The sequence below is a fragment of the Parus major genome, chromosome 1 (assembly GCF_001522545.3).
Source record: "Parus major isolate Abel chromosome 1, Parus_major1.1, whole genome shotgun sequence".
NCBI lineage: Eukaryota > Metazoa > Chordata > Aves > Passeriformes > Paridae > Parus > Parus major.
In genome coordinates, this window is record NC_031768.1 from 69,359,960 (window position 1) to 69,385,524 (window position 25,565).

Sequence of the window (25,565 nt, forward strand, 5' to 3'; positions counted from 1 at the left end):
GATTTCTGGCAGGCTTTTTAAAAATGGTAGTTATCTGTTACTCCAAGGCTTAAAGACTGATATTTGTTTCCAGTGTCACAGCTTTGGAATATCTTGATGCTTCTACTATTTTAACATAAATTCTAAAATTACTGATCTTCATCTACTGTACCTTTCAGACTTTAAGAAGAATATAATCCTAACATATAATATAATACAATATAATAAGCAGAATAAAATCCATCTTTTTTAGTAGTCAGGCAGTAACTATTTCAAAACCGTTCCTGATTATATGCAGCTGACACGATTTTACAGAGTAGCCGTATGGGAGCGTTTCTTTTAAAACTACACACAACATGGCGTTGTAGGATTTTTGCACAGAGAAAAAAATAAACTAGGTCAGCATAGGTCAAACTGCAGTCTTCCAGTGAGAAAAGCATCTATTTTAAGTGGAAGATGAGAAATGATATAGTAACTGTTAACCTGAAGTGAAAAATGGTGCTGTTTATGTATTTAATTGGTCAGGGTTTGCAGTGGGGCTTTGAATTCCGCTGCTGTCGAATCTCGTATTGCCGCTGTCCATCACGGGTTAAAAGACTCACGGTAAATTTATTTTGGATAGTTTCTTAACAGGTGTTTCCTCAGCGCTCCGAACGCTTTAAATGAGAGCCGTGCCGCATGTCCGGAGCTCTCAGCTGAAATCACACGCAGCCTGACACGGGTGCTGGTGTGTTTACTCATCTGTGCCACGCTGACAGCAGGCCCTGGCGGGTCCCGCTGCCCGGCCTGGACGCAGAACAGATGTCGGGGATTAGGGGGGAAGGATCTGGGGAGGCTTTGGGGCTGCTCATTGGCGGAAGTCATTCATTGTGGAGACGTGGATGGAGCTGCTGGGCCTGCGCTGAGGAGTCGCCCAAAGTGGGCCTCGGTGGTTTTGTGTATCTGAATCAAAACCAAATGTTCTCCCGGTACCTTTTAATTAAAGGGAAAGCATAAATCAATACAATAAAATAAAGCTAGTGTGCCAAGTGGTATTGTATTTCTACAGTGCTCTTCCCAGCAAAGAAGTGAGGTGGAGCTCTGAAGGTCACGTTGCCTTGCCCGCTGTGGGTGGAAAGGCTGCCCGCTCTGTCCTGCTGGGAAGGGCTGTGAGGCAGGAGGTGGCTGTGCCTGACCTGGGGCCAGCGGAGCCTCTACTCCTTGGACTCATGGTCTATTTGTCATTTTGTCAGTGTTTTACACTTAAGGAGTTTCCTGTGGGATGGGACTGCCTGTGTTCAGCTGTTGTCACTGGCCCTCATGTTTGGAACATTCTGTGCTCAGAAATCAGCCATCTGTGGAGACATAGGTGGCACGAGGTGACCAAGACTGAGCAGTGCACTATGTGTCCCCTACAGATGTCAAATACTGCACCACATTACTGGGAGGCTTGTCAGGCATCTCGGTGGGCTGGAAGCTAACTTTTGGCAGAAATTCATTAAGTTATGGAATCAGAGAAGGCACCTGTCGCTGTGATTTGTGATATGGAAAAGAAAAATTCTATTAATTGTTGCTATATTGTGATGCTGTTGTGAAGATTTCAGTAATGGGTGAAAGAAAGGGAGAAAAATAACAAGAGACCCAGAGTGCATCTCTAGCCTTTGGCAAGAGAGTGTGGTGGGAGTCACTGCAGAGGTAACTTAGTATGTGAGAGTACAAGGCACAGAGATATGGTGGCTCTGTGAAGAAGTTGTATGTGCTCAAACAATGACATAAATTACTCTGGGAGAGAAAACACGGGAAAGGAGTAAGGTTTTATAGGAAAAACTATGTACTTGTGTAAGGCTCCATTGATCTGAGTTGAACTGCAGTCATGCTAAAATAACCCAAAGCCTTTAAGGGCCTTCGGGAGAGCCAGTATGATAGTAAAGAAAACATCGAGCTAACTGCATTCAGAACATGCTATAAGAATGTAACCATTGAATGAAGATAAAATCCCATGTGAATATGTAGTGACTGAGCTAGTAAATTACTCTTCCTGGAGAAATAAAATGTGGGGAAGTAATGGCTGTTATCTGATGCAAGTCAACCATTGCTGTAGCAGATTAAGATCTCTGAAGTCAAGTTTAAGGGACACAGTTTTCCAGGATGCAGAACTCCCTCTATGGAAGTGGTGTACTTTCAGCTGCTGTTGACTTTGGTAAGAATTCAACATGCTCATCAGTTTATAAACCTATGCCCCAGTCTTAAGATCTACTTCTCTGAGTCTAGCAGTTACGAGATATAATTCTTGATGTATGATTATTAGTAATTTTCTGAGATTCTTGAGCTGCTAAGGAATCTATAGGTTGTGAGACATGGGGAATAGTGTTATCCTAGTAAATGCAATTTCAAATCATATTAGGAAGTAAGTAAGTTAAAAACAGAACATCAGCAACAGTGTTTTCTGTTTGTGGGTTTCTATGCTGTAATTCACTGCAGGCAGCAAACCATATGTAGAGCTGCAGTGCTCTCCAACAAGCTGCCTGCAAGAGCAGGTTTCAGCCTGTCCCATTTAAATTGCCACATCAGGACTCTGGAGAGCAGCAGTCTTGCTGACACCAACTCATTTCCCAGATTTGGGGACAAAACGCTGAATTTCATTTGAGCTACTACTGATGGAAGTGCTGTCACAGGCCATTTTAGATGTTTCTTTGTGCTGTGGAACTTGACTTTTGGTCAGCAGCTGCAGTCAGGACCTAGAATTGTTTAGACGGCTCAGGCATGTGGATAGATACCTGATTATACCTACCTGAAATAATTAATATTGTACTTACTGTTGAGATTTTTTAATGCACTCTCTTAAGATGGTCTAGAAAAGCACAAAAAGCTTAACATGAAGATATAGTGGCAAAACAAATAGTAAAGGAAAAAATGCAGATTTCAAAGATTTTTCTTTTTTAAGTTAGTAAAACAATCATGTGAGACAGGGCAAGTGTTATTTCATACTAATATAAAAATGCTATTTTCCAGTTAAATATTTGTTTGTTTAAAAGCTTACTTTGAAAATACTCCAATGAGGGTGTTTGTATTTTTTTGTATTCTGAGGTTAGTACATATACCCAAATTCATACCACAAAGCCATGGTAGAGGTGTAGTGATCTTTCTGCTCCTGCTAGAACATCTTTTTACTTAGGAATGCTAATACTGAGGAAGAGGGAATATCTTGAAACAAAAGTATTTTATGTGAGGAAGCCAGTGCTTTTGTAGTAGCAGAGTTGGAAATTTCCAACACACAAAGCCGGGAAATTTTAAGTTTCTGAATCTTTTTGTAGGTATAACTTAGAAAGTTGTACAAATATCGTGTATCTTTGCTGGCAAGGAACAGCTTCTTCTAAACATAATTACTCCCCTGGAGTATGAAATTCAAAGGTGGATTCTGTAAAATTAATTTTTTTCCCCTACAGCTTTCATGATTAAGGCACAGTTATTAAATAAGGGCAGCTACTCTACAAGTCATTGCCCTTAAAACCTTTACAGAAACTTAGAGACACCGAACAAGAGTGGTTACATGCTGAACATTACTTCAAAAGGAGAATGCTAAGTATAAATTTCTTACATGCGGAGTACAAGTTTATCCTAAAGTGCATGAAGCAGTAAACAAGACAAACTGTTACATTGTCAAGTCTGCCAAAGTTCCTCTTTCAGATTTCATGCTGTTGTTGGTGTAATTTGAGGGGGAAGGAGAGCGAACATACAAAGATTCTTTAAAAAGTGTGTATAGGTGTGACTTTGATTTCATACTGGCCTCTCTTTCTTACATGTTGTACCTTGGCTCAGTGAAGGAATCGTGGCAGGTCACTGCCCAGCAGCCATAGCTGCCCATGGCCCTGCTCTGCCACTCCATCCTGGGGAAGTTCATCTTAAATTGGAGTATAAAAGAAGATTATATTGTGTGGCACAAATGTGTGGTTGGACAAATCTCAGAAAACACAAGCTATCGTGATTCAGAATAGTACCAAGCCTGACTAAAGTGAGGAAAAATAAATCTTGGATGACATAAACAGTCAATGTTTTTTTTTCCAAGTTGTTCATGGTTTTAATTTGTGTTGGAGAAGTTCATGCTAATACAGAAAGGCATTTTAATTATTTTTTTTAATTTAATGTGAAAGAATAATTAGTGCCTGGTGTTACTTAGGTAAAAATTTACTGAGGTGTTTCATCCACTGTAAGGAGAAGGTCCTTTGGTTAATGAGATTTGTGCTTTCTAATAAAATTTCAGGAGTCCACTTACCCATTTACATGGAGCATGATTTTACTACTAACTTTTAACCAACAGTTTTCTCTAAATGACTAGGAAGAAACATAAATTTCCTTTTTTTTGTTTCTTAGCTTAGTGTAATGAATAATGAAAAAAAATTATAGGCTGCATGGAACTGAATCAGAGTTTACACTGCTAGTGAACCATAAAATCAAATTAAAGCATTATCTGATTAATTTTCTTAATTCTCTGCTATCAGAGTAATAATGGAGGGTAGCATGGGCAGGCTCTTTGATTAATTGGTAGTGTTGTATACTATTTAAGTAATGAGATAAAGTAATTTTTTCCTTAAGCAGGACTGCAGTGTAGAATATATTTTTAGTTAACACAAAACAGAGCCTATTTTAGCATCCTGTGGGACACGTTTAGCCAATGATATATTAATGTATCTATCAAATACTAATTTCTGTAAGTTGCATTAAGAAACAGAATAAGAATAGGTTGTTAACTTGCTGTGTTCCTCCATTATGGAAAAAGAGTTTAGAAATAAAAGGATCTATAAAGATCCTTTCACTGTGCTCCTCTGGTTTTGTAGCTCTAACTAGTCCTTTCAAAACCACAGTAGTGTATGTGAAGTTAGTTTTGGTGGGTTTTTTCTTTCCCTTGAAGATTTTAATTTTTGTTTTGTAGCTTTGTATTGTTAATTCCTGATCATGAAATTACTCAAAGCAAGTGATTTGTCATTTTTGAGTTGACATTGTATTTGTCTTGGTCTTCTGTACTTGTATTTTCTTGCTGTTGTTTATCTGTCATAACTAGCAACTTCTTTAAGGAAATGTTTCTTGCCTGATACCTGGATCTCAAAACACCTTGGTCTTTACTAGGAATGCTGGATACATGCCTTTGTGCTGCTGTTGGCAATTTTCTTCTTGCCCAAAGTACTGCTCCTATTGTCCCTCCCTACATTTATATCCAGGTGCTACATTAAAAATATCAACAAGCTGCATAACTAGGAAGCTAGACAGTGGATAGATTTCTTACTCTAGGCTCCTATGTGTCTTCAAGAATGACTGGAAAAATTAAGGGAAAGGGGTAAAATATTTGAGTGAGGTGTCTGATTTTCTTTTTTCCCTCCTTTCCTCCTCCTACTGCTCTCAAGGGGATGTGGTGGTATGAGCAGAGACTGGGATAGGGAGGAAATAGTTTTGAGACTGGACCAATGTGTCATTGTGTTAAATCCAGCCAGCCAGTGAGGTCATTGTTTTCATCTGAGTCATTTTAGAATGAAAACTCTTACATTATGGAAAACATTGCACATCTTTATTTCAGATATGGAAATATCCAGCCAGCCTTTCAGTGGCAGAGCTCTGCTGATTTCATCTGAGGTACTCCTGACTCCCAGTGGTGTAAGCAGGAGGGAAAATCAAATTCTTCTGCCTCATTTCTTAACACTTTGCCACTAACCCATAGGGGTTATTCTTTAGGTGTTTTTTCAGCCTAGACATTTGTTGAAGAGGGAGCTGGTAAATCTGTGGATTGCACCTGTCAGCCCTGAATCTATTAAATCTGTCCAGCCTGGAGCTGGCTGCAGTTATGTTGCAGAAAAAAGTTCTCAAGCACCAACTCATGTTGAGGCTAGACTGTGTTTCAGCATGCACAGGGAAAATCCTTGAGACTGCATTCTTGGATATTGATTATATTTCATACTTGGGTTCCTGTAGGCTTGTTCTCCATGTCGTGTGATTTAACTGGGGGACTTGGGCAATCTGCCCAGCTCTGCAGTCAATTTGTGTGACCATGAGTTAGCCCTGTCGTCTCTCTGCACTTGCATTTTAATGCATGCGACCTCTAAGGTGGGTCTGGTGTTTGTAGCACCTTGAGGGTCTTTTATAATACAGGAATATTAAAACTATTTGTGTATTTTCTACAGTATTAACAGCATGGGGTAGAGATACTGACCATTCCACACAAGCTAACAGAAATAGTAGGAGGTTTTGATTTAATGTAACAAAGCTTTTTAATCCTTTGAAGTGTGAGAAATCCATTGCTAGGTGATGCCTTGAGAATAATTTGTGAAAAATCGGTTGGCTTATGACAGTCTCTACAGTTGTTACATGGCATGGAGTGCTTAGAGTGTTAGTTTGTGGCAAGTCTTGTGTCTCCTTAAGATCTGTTCAGTCACTTGATTGTTAAGAATTGATACTTCTATCCATTTGAGGTAAAACTTCCAGGCCTTTTGAAAGAACACTGCCCAGTGGTAGCACTGAAGCATTCATGCTGAAGAGGACCCAAAACATGCAGACTGTGCACAGTGCAGTTCTCTAAAAGAAAACAGGGGTGGGTAATGGTCTGCAAACCGCAAATATGTATTTGCTGAGGAGTTTGCACAATGATATTGTTCATAATATGCGATAGGATTTTTTATGCATGGAATCTGTTTCTCTTCCTACTGAAGTTAGGGTTCAAATTTACTTGTGAAGAGCATTTTAAAAATTAGGAAAAAAAAAAGGAACAAACCTACAACAAAGATGTCGAAGTTGTAACATCACTAAAAGTGCAACAATTTCAAGATTGGGGTAGACGTTATTTTCCTTTCTACTGAAAATATTTTCTAGACATTTAAAGCAATGTCTGAATTAGCCCCATTGAGTCTATAGAGAAAATAAAAGGCTGTCTTTTGCAGGAATCTGAGAGTTTTCAGAGCATTGCTGTAATGTGTCCCAGTGTTAATGCTTGAACTTCTCAAGGAGAGTAGTAGGTTTGTCCATATCTTGTGCCTTCTAAGGCATTGGAACTTAAGTGGAGCAGGACTGTTTGTGCAAGCTTGCAGCACCAGTGGGAAAATGTCTGTGGCTGAGGGCCCAGGAACAGCACCTCAGACTGATGGGCTGAGGCGGTCTTTGCAGAAACTGCCCTCAGCTGACTGAAAAGCAGACATGAATAGCCTAACATGGGATGGGAGCAGAGTGACCAGCTGGGCTTCCCCAGCTCTAACCCTTCTGAAGTGGTGTACTCAGACCAAGCCACTGGTCTAGAATTGATGGAGAAGGGACACTGGCAGAGAGTCCACCTGGTGCATCTCAGTTGGCTGCTTCGAGGTGTATTAGTGTTAGTGTGTGCACTGCTTCCTGCTTTGGGCACTGAGGCAGAGCAGATGGAGCAGCAGGGCCAAGCTCCCAGAGCTGCACTTGCAGTGCACACAAGTGTCATCAGTGTCTGAGAAGTCCAGATGAAGAGTACCTCAGTGATGGCAGTGAATATTTCTTGTGTGTCACCATGTGTGAGTCCCTCACAATAATCAATGTGGCCATCCTCTCCCTCACTCCTCCTGTACCAAGTGCTGTCAAAGGCAGTGCCATACTATCATCCACATTGGACTGCTGGGGACCCAGTGATGTGCCTACACTGCAGGTTGCACTTGAATCCCTAGCGTACAAAGCTGGAATTGAATGAGTATGAAACTGCAGTTGAGTGACTTACTGGGTCCTTATCCATGTCTGATGGAGAGAACTGTGATTAGGCTCCAGGCACACTTCCAGGAATTTATTTTTTTTGTGCTGGAAATACAAAGCCAGCTGTTTCCGTCATGGTCTTATACTTTTGCTGTCCATTTTTTGTCAGAATTATGTGGATATATGAGGAAATGAAATAATAAAAAACTCTCATTATTCAAAATAGGAATTTAAATTTTGTCTCACTTTTCTTGAATGAGATGATTGAGATCCTTGCTTGCTTTGTCTGAATCATTTACTGGTCCCCAGTTGTCTAACCATGCTGTGATAAGAATACCAGAACAGTGTGTACATTGACTTCCCATCCCTGGGCACTTTTGGCCTTGTTCTCCTTGGAAGTTGTTGGCAATAGCAACACCACCTATTGGTGAAACAGTACAACTAGGAATGATGCTTATCTACATACTAAGAATAGTAAAATGGAGAAAAGGGCTTGAAAATTATACCAGATTGTATTGCAACTTAAGGATTTTTTTAAAAAATAATCTATTCTCGATTTCATATGCTTGTACATAACATGTCCTTGAGTTAAAATAAGGAAAGAAAAACTCAAACTCCAACCAACAAATGTAAAAGCCCACCTTAACCTATGCTTCTAAAATAATAATACAATGATGATCTTCCTGGTCATTCTGAATGGTCACTGCTATCACTTTTTTTAATGTACTAAAAAACAACAAAAAAAAGAAATTGTCCACCCTTACAAATGCTATTTAGAAGAGGTTAAAGGCATTGGGACCTATATTATTTCCTTCTCAGTTGTGAAATAACTGGAGCTAAGTTCTTTTTCTTTCTTTTCTTGTTCCCATTCTTTCTTTTTAACAAATGTTATCAATTCTCTAAAATGAACGCTTTGTCTGTGGCAGATTAATCAGTGTTTGAAAGGCAGTCTACTGGTAGCAGCAGTTTAAGTTGCAATGTTCTCAGAAACAGGACTTGCATTAGTCTCAAGTGTTTTTCGGGGGTGCCATGTGATTAATGGTCTCTGGTAATTCACTTTGGATGTGATAGTCACTAATGTTTACATCAGTAGACAGAACAAAAATTGCTTTGTTACCTATCATGGGGCCTCTGTGATAGCAGAGATGGTCAATATTTTGAATTTGTTTAAAAAACAACCTATTTCTACTCCTGCTTTGTGTGATGATCTTTACCAAAAAAAATAAAATAAAAATTGTAGTGGTTCCTGTTTGGTATCTCTGCTTTTTTTTATCTTGGGATAATAACTGATAGCTGAAGAGTGGTGTTCACAGGAACTGGATATAGAAGTGCCATATTTCACTGAAGCTGTATTGCAGTACCATCTTCACTGTTGTCATGACTGGCTCAGCAACTGGAATGGAGCACAGCAGCAGCTGGGAAGCGTGAGAAAAGCGTTGTAGGGATATTTAGGTGTTCTTACTGCAACTTCTGCTTGTAACCCAGCTCTCTATCCTACAATCTGGGGACTAACCTGGAAGTGCTGTCTGTGGACATCCCCAGACCATGTTGGGTGATTTGCTGTGAATGCTCTGCTGAGGAGCTCCCATGCTGTGAGAAGAGGGAGTAAAACTGCCAGAGAGAACGCTGTGTTCAGAGGCAGAGCTGTGCCTGCAAGACAGACCAGTTCACTGTCCTGAAGTGTAGCAGTCCTGTAACTCCAAGAGGAAACTAGAGATGAGCAGGAAAGAAACCTTCCAGATGAGCTGAGGAATGGAGTAAAACCTTGGTGAGAATTGTGTGGAAAAAGCCTTGCCAGTAGTAAAATGAGTGTCTGACAGGGTTCTGATGAGATGAATAGTTTTTCTGTTATGGTGCAGTTTATGGACAGAATAATACTTGAGTAAAATACATAATTGCAGGCAAAAATTATTTGACTTTGAGGTTTTTTCCAACATGCCACATGTCCAAATTCACAGCCATTGATTGAGATGTCAGCATTTATTACAAAAATAATAGAATTTAAACTTCTATAGAACACATACTCAGATTGTTCTGCACTTTGAAAGTGTGTCAAGTTGCTTTCGGCTAGAAAAGCAAGAAATGGAACGTAAAATATTTCAATCAAAAATACCAGAAAATGCATATAGAATACTATGGCCCTTTTTTAGCCTTTATTAGCACAGGCAGAGGAAGGATGGTGAGTGGAAATGCTGATGTGATTCTGTGACTGCCAGCACTTGCAGGGTCAAGGCCAAAGAAAAGCAAAGCATGAGGATAAATCTTATTATGTTTTGCCACTGTTATTATGGTTCAATTTCTTGGCTAACAATAAAGTTATTAATTCCCTCTTATTTCTGTACATCATTTTCCTTAAATAAGCATAGATGAAAACTGCCTGTGTGCTTCTGGCATTCTCGTGTGGATGTAGGCATGAGGGCTCCCAAATAACCAAGAGCTGATTCTGTGACTGGAATGTGTTTGCTTACTGTCTGTGGGTGGCAAAGTGTCCGTGAATGTTTTGGCACAGTCTAGCTTGCTCTTGGTTTCAGCACAAGATTTACTACTGATTTGTCAGTCCAGCAGTGGCATGGAGGAGTTAACATTTAAAAGTGAAAGCCCCTTTTGGATGTACTCACTACTGGGCAACCCAAGGGCAAGTTGCTGCTAAATATGACTGAGTTGTTAGGTGACCAGCTTTGGATAGAGATTGACACTGGGAGAAGATGCTGGATGCTACTGGTGAACATCCTGGCAGAGCTCTGTGATGGCTTCTCTCAGTTTAAGAGCTTTGCTGTAGTGAGTGGTAGAAGTCTACTGTTGTAACCAATCATTTTCATCTTACAAGGTGTATAATGACAAATTTTGTCTCCAGTGTGTTCAAAGGCTAGTAGATGTTTCATGCAGTTCCATTTCCTCTGTAGCTCAGCTCTGTCTTTGCCTGTGCCATGTCCTGACACTTCAGCATTGCGGGCTTGCAGTGCTTGTGTGCTGCAGCGTGCAACAAAGCTGAGCCAGCCAAGCCTGTGTTACACTGCTGATATGTCAGGTGTGTGTGTGTGGCATTAAAAATATTAAAAATATTGAGAATATTGAGAAATATTGAGAATTTGGGAAAGAGATATGGTGGTGTCTGTAACCAGTGAGAGAGCAAAACCTGTCTAGACACTGGAAATGCTGTTGAAACCTTTCAGCCTCTGTTTCAGTTGTGTGGTGCACACAAGTGGCTACAGGGGGAAAAAAGTCTTTTCTAATGTGCAGCAGTATTTAACAAAGTTGATGGGAAGCATGTGTATTCCATAGAAGGGATGATGAGGTTGTCTCAGATCTTCTGTGTAGCAAACCTGGTCTTCAGTCACCATTAATTTATCTGCAAAAGGTTCTAATGAGCTAAAATAGCATTTCTGTAAATAGTGCTATATTTCAACTTCATTCCATAACTATTTGTGTATGCTGGGATATGTAATGTTTCCAGATAGCTTCCTTCTCAAATCCCTCCAAGCTTTTTCTTCAAGTATTACAACAATGAGAAGAACGCAAATATAAACTTAGAGCTCTTTGTTTGTAAAAAAAGCCATTTGTAGGACAGGAGTGAATCTTTCCCACCCTGGGTTTCAGGCAGCAGTAGCTTGAACAGGAAGTGCTGTATTTAAGTGGAATACAACTGAAACATTTTAGTGAGAAATGTATTTTTTTTAATGTCACTTTGATGCTGCTCAGAGGTCTAAGACAGTAGATGGAAAGAGTAAGAGAAAGGCACAAAAGGTAGTCAAAAGTGCAAGCAGAATATACTTATGGTGCTCTTCTCTGTGACTAAAAATGTGTCTGCCTGGATTCACAACTTAATACCATTGGAGGATTTGGTCAAAATATGTGCTTTTTCAGAAATTTTAAAGAAATTTGAAGTCACAAGGAATTACTGCAATGAAAAATGCCTTTGCTGTTTATTAAATTATTGGCCCATTATTAAATTTCAACATCACCCAGATCATGGATGCAGTATTAGTTTGATGCCATCACTCTACCTAACCACTTAACCTGTAATAGCTTGAAAATACTCATGAGTTATTTGTTTGTTTTCTTCACAGGCTGGAATGGTGTTAAGATGTGGATACTTCTGGTTTGGCTTGTTTCTTGTGCCCACTGCGTGCCTTGTTAAAGACGTGGCATGGACAGCGTAAGTCCCAAACCAGTCCTCTCAGTGTTGTAGGAATTATTCTCTGTGCACGTGTTGTCCAGTGCAGTACTGTTCTGTAAAGAACTCTGAAGTCTCTCAGTGATTGTAAAATGGTGGTACTTGTTTGGAAGGGAAAAAAGGTGAAGTGGGTGATTCCTCACCTGCCATGGCACCCAGCAGTGTGAGAGAATGAATAGTTGGGACTAAATCTGAAGGAGGTGGCCTTGTCTGAGTAATGAAGGTGTGTCACCTTAGGATTGTTTGTGTTGCCTACCCTTTAGTTAAAGGCAAATTTAAATCGAACATCTGAAATTTCCTCTTCCTAAAAATGGAGCAAATAATTTGTTGAATCTGAGTAAGGTTAGATAGAAAGTAGAAATGTGGCACTCTAATCCATACCCAGCAAGCTCTCAGCTCTTTGTCAGCTGCTTTTTAGGTTCTCCATCAGCAGCAGGGTCTTTGGAGAATGAACTGGGAGAAGAGCAATACTCTGTGCTTTATGTTTGAAATGAAGTCTTAATGGTACCTTCACTGCCCAAGGAGGAGGAACAAACTGGTGAAATATAAGCCTGTGTAATTCCCTTCTCTCAAAATTTTCTGCTTTCAAAGCATTGTGGAAGGCAAACAATTTCAAGAACTTGGATTTAAAGGGAAGCAACTTACCTCCTCTGATGTTGCACTTTGAAATACAGAAGTAATAATTTTAACTTAGAATTTGTGGCGTTCTGTTCTGCTTACTTTTAAGTGTCTTAAGCACCAAACCTTCCAATTTTTCCCTTGGAAAGCTGTGTTACAACTAGGAAGGTTTTATTACACGGATACATAATAACCTTGTGCAAGGAGGACCCAGGACATTCCAACTCTGGGTCAAAAAGGCAGATCCTGCCTGGAATGAAGAGGAAATACTGGTTAGCTTGTCACTTGTCAGACAGGCTCATGGTGAAAGCATCATGACACATAACACTTTGCTCCCAGAATGGGCTCTTGGTCAGTCAGGGAGTCATACAACCATTTAGGTTGGAAAAGACCTGTGGGATCGTTGAGTCTGACTGTAACACTGCCAAGTCCACCAATCTGCTTCACAGAAAAATGCAGAAAATACTAAAAAACCCAGAAAGTTTCCCAAACACAGCACATTTCAAACATCTTCTTGAAAGGTAAATCGAGTCACGTGCACAGATCAGAAAATCTGGTTATATTTCATATGGGGTTGATAGCACAGTGAAATTAAACTGGTAGTAGGCAAATCTACCAGTCAGTAAGTACTTCGTAAATTTTGTTCCTCAGATTAATTTTCACAAACTCAACTCTTCAAATTAAAATAGTATTGTAATGTGAATTTTCAGCTGTGATTTGATCTAATAGTCCAGCACATCTGAGGTGTTTTTTTTTTTTTTCACTCACTAAACTTCTGTAGTTGCAAATTATTTTAAAATTCTAAAACTGAGGCCAAAATGTTTAAATTTAGATACTTCACTGTGTCTGTGACCTGCTTGTTAAAACTCTGAAAAAAAATCTTCAGCTTTTTAATGTTTTCATGATAGTTGAGTGTCCTGAAGTTGTCCTCTGTTCTTATCAGTTCTTGGCAAAAATGACTCATGAATTGTAAAACAGGCCAGACCATGGCAGGCTCATCCTCAGCTATTAGTCATTTCAAACTCTGTTACTGACTGAGCCTGCTCTTTAATATTTCTTAAAGAAATCTCAGCAACATAATCCTTTCAGTCATTCAGACTGAGAATGTGTAGAGACTGTGAAACTCTCAAGACAAACATGCATGACTGATAGACCAGATATTTTCCCAACAGATTTTAAACAGGAGGCTCCTAGCAATATTAAGCAAAAAAACTCTTCTCTGACCAGGACTTTTTTTTTTTTTTTTAAACTAAGCCATCACTGAAAAATTAACACCATTAACATTTTAACTAGGATAAATGAAATGACACAGCTATCAGCACTGCCATATGGAAGGAGTAAAGGTCTGTTTCCTTTCCAAGAGGCTTGCCATTTAAAACTGGAGCCTAAGGCCTCTGGAAATCAGCTGGCACATTTCCACAGCAGTGGTTACACCACATTGCTCTCTGTAGTTCAGCAGAATATGGTTTTGGCCATAAAATTCCGGCAACCCTGACTGCTCATGGTCATGGAATTTATCCCTTTCAGTTTCTTTTGGACATGAAGCACATGTCCACAGACAGAACACCCATATGACCCAAAAGGTACATGCCTAATTTCAGTACAAAATACTGCCAGAAAGCCATAAACACAATACAGCCTTGTCTGGAAGAAGGTTGATTGGAAAGTCTTTTTCAGACACATAAAAATCTCTTGTTTATAAACTGCAGTGCTGCATCTACTATCAAAATTTCTAATGCTGTAGCAAGAACGTCTTTGTTACACAGGCTACCATTGTCAACGCATCACTTACCTCCCATGTTCCCTGTGGCTCCAGGCTTTTTTATTTTGTTTTTCAGTTTTTTTCTCCTTTTTAAATGAATCAAGGAAATGTGGAGAACTCTCTTTTTAAAGAGAAGGAAGCTTATTATTGCTTATTATTAAGTAATAGAAGAGAAGGAAGCTTATTATTAAGTATTCTTGGTTGCAATAAGTTGTTAACTTTGGTCCACTACCCTGAATTCAGTGCCTTAGTTTGCCTTGTAAAAATCCTAGTTGTGCCACCATTACAATCAACAGAGCTTTGTAAAGTGAGTGCTCTGTCACAGCTGGCACATGTCACTTGAATACATGTCACTGGCTCTAGGATGTCTTGGAATAGCTGACTCACAGAGGTATGCGGGAATCATAAAAACACAGCGTGTATTCCTGCAAAATCAGGCAAGTGGGCAAGATTTTTTCCTAATTGATGTCTTGGTGCTTATTTTACAATGAAAAATTTCCTGAGCCTTCCAATCTATCAAAATTTTCATGAACTTCTTTGTTTTTTACCATGGGAAGAAGCAGTTTGCACTTGCCAGTTCTGCAATGTAAATAAAAGAAGATATGAGGAGCTTGTGTAAGTAAAAGAAGATGTGAGGAGCTCTTCCCATCTTTGCATATACTTGCAGTCCATGAAATACAAGACTTATAAAATGGTAGTGAGGATAATAAGCCAGAGAAGAGGTAGTGTCATGTTTGAAAAACATTTAAGAATGTCACCATGCTGCTCCCTGGCAGATTCTGGCCTCCTGAACCCCCTAAATATTCTATGCCAGTGAAGTGATGCACTTCCCTGGATTCAAAGGGGAAGGGCCACACAAAATACAAAGACAGCCTTTTGCCTGTTGTTATAGTCTCTAATCTTAATATTCCAGCATGTGAGGGAAAGGTGAGTTTGTCTTTATGTAATGCATCAAATTTTAGCCAACAGCAACAACAAACAAGTTCTCGTTCACTGAGGACTGAGTGTGCATCCAGGGCCACTTGTAGAGAACTCACCTAAAAGCTTAGAATCCTAGCTGTACTTCTGTGCATCAAAAGTTTGTAATGTGCTCTAGGGAAAAAGTCATGAAGTATCCAGTCCTGGTGCCAGCAGTCTGTGGAATATTTGCAGTTGACTTTGATAGGAGCAAGCCCAGACTCTGAGGCAATTGTAATACCATATTTTAGTGTTTGTTTTTGAGGGAACATGTGGATGGGTTAGCTCAGGCATTTTTCATATTCTTTTATTTATTGATAATACTTGATTATCAATAGCAAGAGCATGTTCCATGGGTGCTCTTGCTTCCAAGTAAAGGAATGACTCAGTGCATAGCAACTACCAGCCCCAGAAAGACCCACGTCTCTCATCATTTCACACTACTTAGAAAACATTTCATTATCCCCAACTTCAGGCCAACAGTATTTCTGCCATGTTATATCATATGTGTCATGCCTCCTAGTGCTGTACTGCACAAATTGGACTTGTTGATCAGGATCCATTCTGTCAAATTTTGAATTCAATATTCACTCTAAGGGAAAAGAAAAAGATCTCTTATGGCTTATGGCAAGATAAACATGGAACTTTGGAAAAGATTGAGTAACATGTACATTTCTGTGTTCTTGTCAGTGGGGGAAACTGGTTACGAAGGATTTGATATATTCCAAATGTGCTCAGTCTTGAAGTTTGCAATAGTAGGTATGACCTCTTTAAAAGGGAGGAGATGAAGGTCAAAATTTCAAGGTCAAAATTTCAGTGTATCTGTTTAAATTAAAGAGTGTGATAGTGAATTCAACTGAAAAGATTATAAAAATTAATAGCTCAAAGCTTTCTCATTTTAATAGCTATATTTTCCCTTCCTCAAAGAGGAGACCAGTCTAATCATTAGCCTAAGTAGTTATAGCAACTTGAATCTAATTAATTTCTGTGCAGCTGTTGGTAATCTCGCATTGCTGAAGCATTATGCATTTTCAAAATATCCTTGCTACTCTTTTCTTTTGACACGATATGTTGATGTTGCAAACCTTACACCTTTGGTGGTTTGTTTTAACAATACATCCTTCTTAATACATCCTGATAATCTTAACTTTCAGATTTTGGTGTGCTTCATCTTCTGTTGTTATTTTTTTTTGTTTTTCCTCTCTTAACTGCAGATGTGCTTAGAAAGTAGTTTTCATTTTAGCTTCTTATTTTTAGATATTTGGGGCCTAATTCAGCAACACAAGGGCCAGAGAACTTGGATATCCTGTTATTAGTATCAAGGCACTGTCATTATAAACAGTGTCAGCAAAGATTTTGTGGTCTTTGTTTATTATTCCCTATGGAAGGAGGAATAAGTATCATACTTCTTAAAAATAAATGCATCTTCATTATATTTTAATTACATACACACCAGTTATTATTTTTCTGCTAAAGTGAGCTTTGCATTGTTTTATTTCATTGGCTAAAGATTTTCATGTCTGCATGTAAGATTTTTATAAAACTTGTAAAGAATTTTTTGCCACCTTTGAGCTGAAGAATATTATTTTAATGCTATGAAGCAAGTAGTGTCTCAGCCAACTTCACTCTATCTTGTTTTTAGGCTTATTGTGCAGTCACATGCAAATCAATATGTTCTCATGGGACACTTGTCCTCCTTTAAGTGGCACAAAAGAGGAAGCTGATCAAAAACTGCCCATGTGAGAAAGATCCCTGCATTTTGTATTCTTGCTTTATACAGGTCAAGAAAAAGGTGTCTAGATTGTCTCCCCTATGTCAATGTAATTTAGGTATAATAGCCCTGGAGCAGTAGGTGAACCTGAGGGGGGAAAAGGCTGAAGTCTCTTCATGGGGGTCTCTAAATTGCACTCGAAATTTTGATTGCATGTGTGGTGCATGGGTTACTCTTTGAATCCTCAAACCAAAAAAAGTAGAAGGACACAGCCAGTCTTGTTACTGTCAGTTTGGAAGTTCATTGAGGAGAGAAGTGCCTTTCCAGTCATGTGAGACAGATAAATGAAAATCAAAGGGTTTGAATGGCAATTATTAGCTGAGACTCTCCTCTGGTTTTCAGAGCAGTGCCACGCGTAGCTCAAAAGACAGAGTGGATTCATGTTTTACTGCCATGAATATTCAGTGAATCCCAGCTCTTTTGTCTGAGTGCCCGGGTCCTGAGCAGTCCCACGGCAGCGGTGTCAGGTCTCTGTAGTCCCATAGTGTTGCTGCTTGGGTAGGTTTTGAGTGCTGGGTTGAAGTGGCTGGGCTCTGTTTAATTTGAAGTCGTCCTGATTTCTCATTTCGTATGTATTTTTTCCCAGGTATTGTGAACCTGAACTAACATGTATACATTGTGCTTTATTTCCCAAATCCTTCAAGGGAGGGCCCAGTGCCTCTCACCTGAGAGGTAAAATTGGGGGTTTGTGGCAAGACAAATGTTCACATGGCTTTTTTGTTTTGTTTTCTGTCCTTTCCTTGCGGTACAGGGCGAAGCATACCTACCGTAAAACTTTGCTGGAGCAAGTTAAGGAGTTGGAAACAAAGACAAGAGAGCTGGGAAAAGCCATGCTTCGTGATAGTAATGGAAAGAGGCAAGTCTATGCTAAATGTTTAAACCAGACCCTTCTTTTCCTCTCCCCTCCCTGTTTCTCATTCACCATTAAAATCTGATTGTAGACAGGCAAATAAGGCTTCTTCTCCTGTATTATTCATTTATTGCTGTTCCCTTTCATATGTGTCTGTTCCCCCCACAGAAACCAGCCCTTCCATTTTCATTTCTCCTTCATTATTGTTGTGAGGCCCTGTTGGAAACTGCTGCTCAGTCCCCTGCGTGGTAACATGTAGTGCTCTTACCTGGTCACTGAGGCAGACTGGTTTTGAGAGCACTTGGTTATGTCATCCAAAAACACAAAACAAAAAAAAAAGATAACCATGTCAGGGGAGGGAGCTCTCAGCAGCTCAAGATATAAAGACTGCAGCTAAAAGGAGAACTGGCTTAATCCATTGTGCTCTAGTACTTTATTCAGTTTCACCTTAAGGGGCTTTTTTATGCTTTTGCTTTTTTCACTAGAGCTTGCAGGTCTCTTGCCTTCAGGGTTCTCAGTTTCTCGTTGTGCCTCTCCCTTATAACCGCACCATATGGACTTGAATATACTGCTATTATTGAACCTTTCATTGTATAGAGAGAGTATGTGTTGTGTGGGAACTTTTGTCTCTTCTGAAAGAAGCTAAAGAAAATCATGGTGAGGCTTTTGCATCCAACAGTTTCATTTACCATCTCAGAATGTGGTTCTGCATCAGCTGGTCGGAAAAGCTCCCCAAGTTCAAAAAGGTTTTAGAACTAACTCTTCTGTTCCTTACACAATATGGCACCACATGACTTGCTAAGAAACTTCATGATCATTAAACTGGATTTTAGCAAACCTTATAAACTAGCAAACTGAGTGGAATAGGGCTTTTAAAAGATTTTGTTCTTCTGGGGCAGGGTCATCCTTTGAGCCTTTGATGTCTATTCTAAGGTAAACTAATTGCCATATTTTAGCTGCTGCTAAGACAAGCAGATAGTAGATTTATTTTTTTTTTCAACTGAATTTGTGTGTTAATAAGGACTGGTTTTAGGGAAAATTATCAGGCAATGATTTACTGAGATTATGGTAAACTGAAAAGCTTTTAAAAAAGCTTGTGTGAATTTTAATGTGTTTATAAAATGTCCTTAGTGACCAGAGTTTGCTTTTCAGAGGCCGAGACAAAGTAAACACAGTGTTATTGATTAACATCACTTCAAAACACTTGGTATCTTCAGTTTTTGAGGCATTTTTCTGCTGTGATTTTGGATCCAGCAGAGTTTAGAAATCATGCTCACTAGCAAAAGTCACAAACTGCACATCAAATGATTTTAAAAGAGAAAGCAAACTTTGCAGCAACAAAGGCAACCTTCTATGCCACAATTATAACCGACAAAGGCGCTTAATATCAGGCATTTAATTAAATAATGGGCCTTGTTCTTAGAAGGTTGAGCAGTCATTTTGAAGTCAAAGTGCTTGGTACCAAAATCAGGTAAGTCTCCCCAGACAAGAAAGGTGTAACCTGGTGTTGTAAAGTGCTGACTGAGAGTGTGATTAGATGCCAGGTAAGTGGAACCCAGACCAGCAGAAAACGGATCGTTCCCAGGCACATGGCTCTGGTATGAGCTCTATGAGTCACCTGGGTGTTGCTGTGGTTCCTGTCCATGCATTTATGAGAGGTTATCGTGGTGCTTGGTTCAAAGCATTTGTGTTTTCCTGCCAGTATTTAATGCCAGTTATTGACAGTCAGAGAGGAACGTGAGTCAGCTTTGTGCCTGGTGCATCCCTGAGTTGCAGGGTGGGTTGAATTGCTGTTTACAGCGAGAGAGCGACAATCAGCATTTGATCTGTTTATATGTGCATGTCTGTGTCTCCAAGAACTTGATGGGTTTCTTCTCTGTTTACACACTGTCCTGACTTTCTGTAAATTTCATGGCCATGTTGTAATTCATTCATACACTCCATGTTTTCATAGCCTTTTGCTTTATTGCATTCTCACTGCAAACTCTTTCATCTGCATTCCTCCTCCATATAGCTTCACTTCATTCTCGAAACGCTTGCATGGAGATGATGTAAGGAATCCCTTCTGGCCTTCCTTCCCATTTTCCCTCCCCCTTTCTTTCCATGCATTTGTTTGTTCTCATTCCTAATTGCTCCCAGATTTTCTGGGTGGTCCATCTGTGAACTAGATAATGGTAGAGTGCCTCTGCCTGCTTGGAGCTGGTGTGCTGTGCTTGTGTTGTGGCCTCCCGACTCCTCTTCAGAGTTGTTCTGTCTTTTATCTCTTTTGTTTGTCCCATGGCTCTTTCACACCTGCTAGAAATCGTGTGCTTGTCCAAAGGGAAGGGTGAGGGTGGGAAAGAAACAGAGTGGGAGCTCTCTTCAGTTAGTCTCTCTGGTTCACGCTCTTTATTTTTTTAAAATTTCCTTGAAGCTGGCAGAAACGTGTTCTAAGGTGCTCTGCTCTCCCCTCCTGCCCGCAGCCCCGTTGCTCTTGGGATATTTCTGGCAATATGACACTATGCAGGAAGGGAAAGTAATGGGACTCTTCTCATTTCTAATCGAAAATAGAGAGCTGTGTAAAAACTGTACAAGTCAGTCTGTCACCTGAGTCCCTGGCTGGAAACATTCCTGAAAAAATGCCCTTTAGGTGCTGGTTTGTTCAGGCAGCTGTGGAAGATAAGCTGGCTGTCATAAGGGTCTATTTTCCTGGCCTACATAGTGGACACTGTTTTTGTTCAGTGTTTATCACAAACAAACAACGAGAAAGTCACACCCAATTACAGATAAGAGAAGGATTTAGGGAGCTAATTGCTTTTATCATTTCCTAGACCTTAGACAAAAAAATGAGGTGCAATATCTGAATGTTCAAAACTAATCTGCTAAAAAAAAAAAAGTAGTTTTCAAAGCCTGGACTTGCACAACAGGATGTCAACAGTTTGCTGTGACTCAGCTGAATTGCTGCTAAATGTGGGCAGATATCACCTGGGTCTTTGCTGTACTTGGGGAAGGAGTTCTGGGAGAGCTGTGTGTGCCACTTGATACCTATATATGCATATCCTGTCTTAGAGGATCTTCACCCTGACAGCTGTTCTTGCTAGACACATTTTTCTGGGCTAATAAAAAATGTCTTCAATAGTGCTCGCTATATCTTTCTGAATTTCAGCCCCTTTGAACAGTTTCTAAAATTGAATTTGCTTGTATTGCTCTAAAAAAGCAGGTGCACATTTTTGCCGTACCAATGGCTGGGATGAACAGCAAGGCAAGTGGTTGATGAGGGACTGTTTGGTCTGTGCAGGGCAGAGTGTCAGCACCCTGGGCACTACAGCAGGGTCCCAGAAACCTGGCAAACAGCATTAGAGTGATGCTTGCAGATTATAGCCAGTGTATAGTCTTGAGCTGTAACAGGTCATGCTCTTATTCCTTTATATGTCTCATCTGGACAGCTGAAAACTTAGGTTTGGTAGAAGCTGGGATGATCACAGAGTCAGATAACTCCAAGAGCAGGGAATTCATCAGGGGAAACATGTAGCTGGAAAACTGGCAACTCCAGAAATAGCTTGAGAAGCAGGAGAGTGAACGTGCAGTAAGAGGCTATGATGGATCCCATGCCATCCTTTTCTGCCTGTGGAAGATGAGCCCCCACACTTGTCCTCCCCAGCCTGGGCACCTGGCAGTGCTGGGCTGGACTCCAGCCCAGCTGTGACATGGGCACGCCTTGGTCAGGAAGGGAGAGGGGCTCCCTGGCACTCTCATGTAACAAAAGGCAGGATTTAACACTAAATTTTCATGAATTTGGAGAGGTGAGAGGGGCAGCTCATGTGCCAAAGCAAACATGGACATGAGGAGACACCTGCCCAGCAGATTTAATCATGTTAACATGTAAGATTTACACAAAGAAAACAAACAAGGTTTGTGTTCAAAAACAGCATTGAGTTCAGCTGCAAAGATTTTTGTGTCTTTAAATAAATTTACAACTTAAATCTTGGCTCATAAAGGGCCAAACCTTCAAGTCCTCATTCACTTTTCACTCCATCTACCCTCTCATTGAAGTCAGCAGGAGTTCAGGTGGAGTAAAGCCTGATTAGGCACCAAAGCAAACTTTACTTTGGAAACGCATGTCACTTTATTGCTCCACTGGCCAGCTAATGGAGAGTGAGCAAAGCTGTGCAGCACCCTCTTTGCGACAGTAGATTTCCTGTTCCAGAGGATTTCTCTGTCTTGGAATTGCCAAAGAGCTCCCTTTGAAAGCAGCTTTTTTTGGTAGTTTTTCTGTCCTGTTATTAATTGGCTGGTGGGCAGGATTAGATTATTTGATACTGAAGAACAATGTGGCTTTCATGATTTGCATATTTTACAAGGAGCTGAAGGACCTCTCTGGGCTGTTGCAGAAAAGTGCCTGCATTGCTGAAGTACTGGGAAGAATTTCTTCAAATGAGTCAGAAATCTGGGGGACAGAGTTTTGTCTTGAACAAAGGTGAAGGGAAGTGACTACGGACCTAGCAAAGTATAGCAGCCGTGTGTTTTTGCACAGCATTTTTCAGAATGCCCCTTTACTCTTGCTGCTCTCAGACACCCACTGGTGATGGCTGTGGTGCCCTCTTTCATCTGTTTCATAAAACAAGTACTGTTTTTTCCAGTGTACCTAAAACAGCAGCTCCCCACAGCCTCTCCTTGTCTTTCTTCAACAAGGAGACACGCTGGTGTAGATTCTCTTTCATTTTAGTGCTTCTCACCAGTTCTAACCCTGTTGCTTTGGTGAAAAGTTCATGGCCAGCTCTCACCCTTAGAGAGAGTCGTATTATCTGTCTTGGCCTCGGTTTTATTTGGTGTGTGAGAGCAGGTTCCACTCTCATTTCAGTAGCTGTGTGGCCTGGTGGGTAATCAGTGAGCTGACACAGGCACCCCTGGAGATTTCCCTGCTCCACAGGCCCTGGGGAGGAGCAAGAGGCCAACATGGAAAACCTGTCTTGTTGGGCTTGTGGCTGTGCAGAGAACTGAGTGGCAGAGGCTCAGCCTCCCATTGGCAGAAGCAGAGATGGTAAAAGAGACCTCACTTTTAAGAAATACATGAATGAGGTGAGGACCTGATCATTAGGATCAGGAGGAACGAGGCTTGGGCTTGTTGTATTTCAAAATACTCTGTGTCTGTATTGACGCACCCCAAGTTCCATCTGCTGGAATAGGGAGACCATGCCAGTAAGGGCACTTCGCATCAGCTGGTGCAATGATTCTTACTTGAATCAAACTCAGCCTTGTGCTTTCAGCTGGTTAAACAGCATGGGATGTTTGGGATCCCATTTGGAAATTTTTAATTCATGAATGTGTTGACTTCGATATATTTACTCAGGATACGCATGACTGTGACCTGAATCCAGCCCATACACTGCAGCTGAGCATAAAATGAGGTTGAAGAGGGGAGAGGTGTATTTTGGGTTTTGAGGTCTCAGCATCCTTTTTATCAATTTTTCCAGATGTTCTTCACACCATTTCTGGGAAGGAAAGGTGAGATTTCTCCACCAGCATACACAAGAAAGTGACTGGCATATTTACGATTTTTCCTTGCAGCTTTTCTAGTAAAAAGATATTGGACTCCTTTTACTAGCAAAAAACACATAAAATGATATCAGTGGTTTGTTTTTTTTTTAATTCTTTGATTCCATATGGTAAACATTCATGTATGGAAAATGGAAAATGCATGATTTTCTTTTATTCTACACTTGTCCCTTCTGTCCCATATCAGTGAGGAATCCTCACATTATTTCCTAATTTTAATATGTACCCTTTATTTCCTAACTGTCTACCCCAGGACACTAACCTCTGTGTGTGAGGCACTTGAAATTACCAGGTTTGATTCCACTTTGGGGAGGCTGTGGGGCAGAGCTGGCGAGGGACAGAGGACAGAAAGGGTTTCAGAACCTGGCCAGAGGGCTGAAGGGGAAATTACCATGTTCCCACTGGCACTGGGGACCAAAGTGCCTGCTCGCTGGTGCAAACCAGTTAGAGTTGACATTCCCCTTCTCCAGTGCAATTAATTATTTCCCATCCTTGTTGTACCTATCATGTAACCTTCAGGGAGATCCACTGCACAAATAGGGTTAAAACCTGATGACCCAGAGAAGGATTTAGAGCTGTGATCAAATCTGCTATCAAAGTCGAAGTTGATGGAGGTACAGTATTAGAACAAAGGCCAAAATGAAGTTGTAAATTGAAAAGAAAGATTAGGAAAAAGGAACATTACAAGATGAGAGTTAAAACTGATTAAGGGGCCAGTCTCTCTGATGCCTAATCCTGACTTACTGGGTTGGGCACTGAGGATCTCCACAGGGGAGGGAGGAAGAAATCTTCCCTCCAGGCTGCACAGTAGGAGAACTGCTCCATAACAACTGTTCCAGCCTAATGGCTTCAGCAGTCTGCCTGGACCCTGACTCCTCTGCTGGCTAACCCGGTCTCAGAAGAGAGGCAGGACAGTCTGCATTCTTCTCTCTGATTTGCAATAAAGGATAAAGTGCCAAGTTAAGCCTAGCAAGAACAAGAAAACACAAGTTGTATTAGGTGTTAAATATTTAGTGGACAATTACAAAATACTTAAAAGCTTAAAGAAAAGCAATTTGGGGTTTTTTTTTCAGTTCAGCCAAACGTCCTGGACTGTGCTCTAAATTGTGTTCATGACACTTTCATCAAGGTTCGGTTTTTGTTGTTGCCCTAAGCTGTTCTTTAACTTTTCTGTAAAGAAAAGTAAGAAAAAAAGCTGATAGAAGGGGGTTAGAGTTTTTGAAGACAGAAGTAATCTTAACTTCAGGAAAAGTGTGTAAATGAAATTCTGTTAAACCAGTAAGTTTGGATTTTTTAAAAATCCACACACAAAAAACCCCAAACCAGAAAAAATCTGTACACAGAGACGGAGCATGGAAAACTTCACCATCCATGGTGACTACTTCTGAAAAAAACGAGTGAGTAGGAAAAGAATGTTATAATTGCAACTGTATTGCCACCTTATCTATAAAGGATATGACCAAGCACCCAGTAGAGTAAGTGTAAAGTGAGGCACTTAGGGACAAGAAGTCAGCAGCACTGATACCAAAAGGAGGGTAGCTGAAAAGCAGCAAGCCACACTTCCCCTTTTCTGCTTCCCAGACATTTAAATTGGGTCAGTTCTCCTGTTTTAGCAAGGCTGAGGGCAAAACTGGGCAGCTTAAAGTTAGTTGACTTTAAGACATCTGACAATGATGTCTTCCTTCCACCCCCCAAAGAAATGCATATAGACATGCTTAGTGTTTGCAGTTGGACTTGTTGTTGCTTGGAAATAGAAGGTACTTTGAGCAGAGAGAGACCTCAATTATTTTCTTAGGATTGTTGCATTTCAGAGAGGCATGTGATGTTTAGCCCTGATATTTTCAGATGGCATTTTTTAAAGGTGCTTTTTACAGTGGGCTCACCCTGACCAGACACTAGGTGCCCATCAAACCTGCACTGTTATTCCATCTTGCAGCTGGCTGGCATTGGCTCTGTAGGACATGGGGGAAGCTTCTGGCAGCTTCTCCTAGAAGCCACCCCTGTAGCCACTCACTACCAAAACCCTGCTATGCAAACTCAATATCAATTCTAAGTAGTCTTTGAAAGAAGTTTAGGAATAACAGTCTCAAAAATGGAGGCTAAAATGGATTGTCCAAATGATTTTCGGAATCTAAGGAGGATCTGACTTTTCTGCCTTAAGACATTGTTAATGAAAATAGAAAATGTAAATCATCTTTGCTTATCGTGAAAAGGAAAAGCTTTGTCCTGCTTTTATCCATACGACTTT

At 40.4% G+C, this 25,565-nt stretch overlaps 1 protein-coding gene across 2 annotated transcripts in view; it reads left to right on the forward strand.

Annotated features, from left to right (window-relative positions):
* ATP8A2 (ATPase phospholipid transporting 8A2) overlaps positions 1-25,565 on the forward strand; it is a 311,266-nt gene that overhangs the window by 264,559 nt on the left and 21,142 nt on the right. For both annotated transcript variants that reach the window (XM_015640721.1, XM_015640731.1), the window contains 2 exons: positions 11,718-11,806; positions 17,684-17,788. In XM_015640721.1, coding sequence (XP_015496207.1) covers positions 11,718-11,806; positions 17,684-17,788 — 194 coding nt within the window. The remainder of the gene's footprint in view (positions 1-11,717; positions 11,807-17,683; positions 17,789-25,565) is intronic.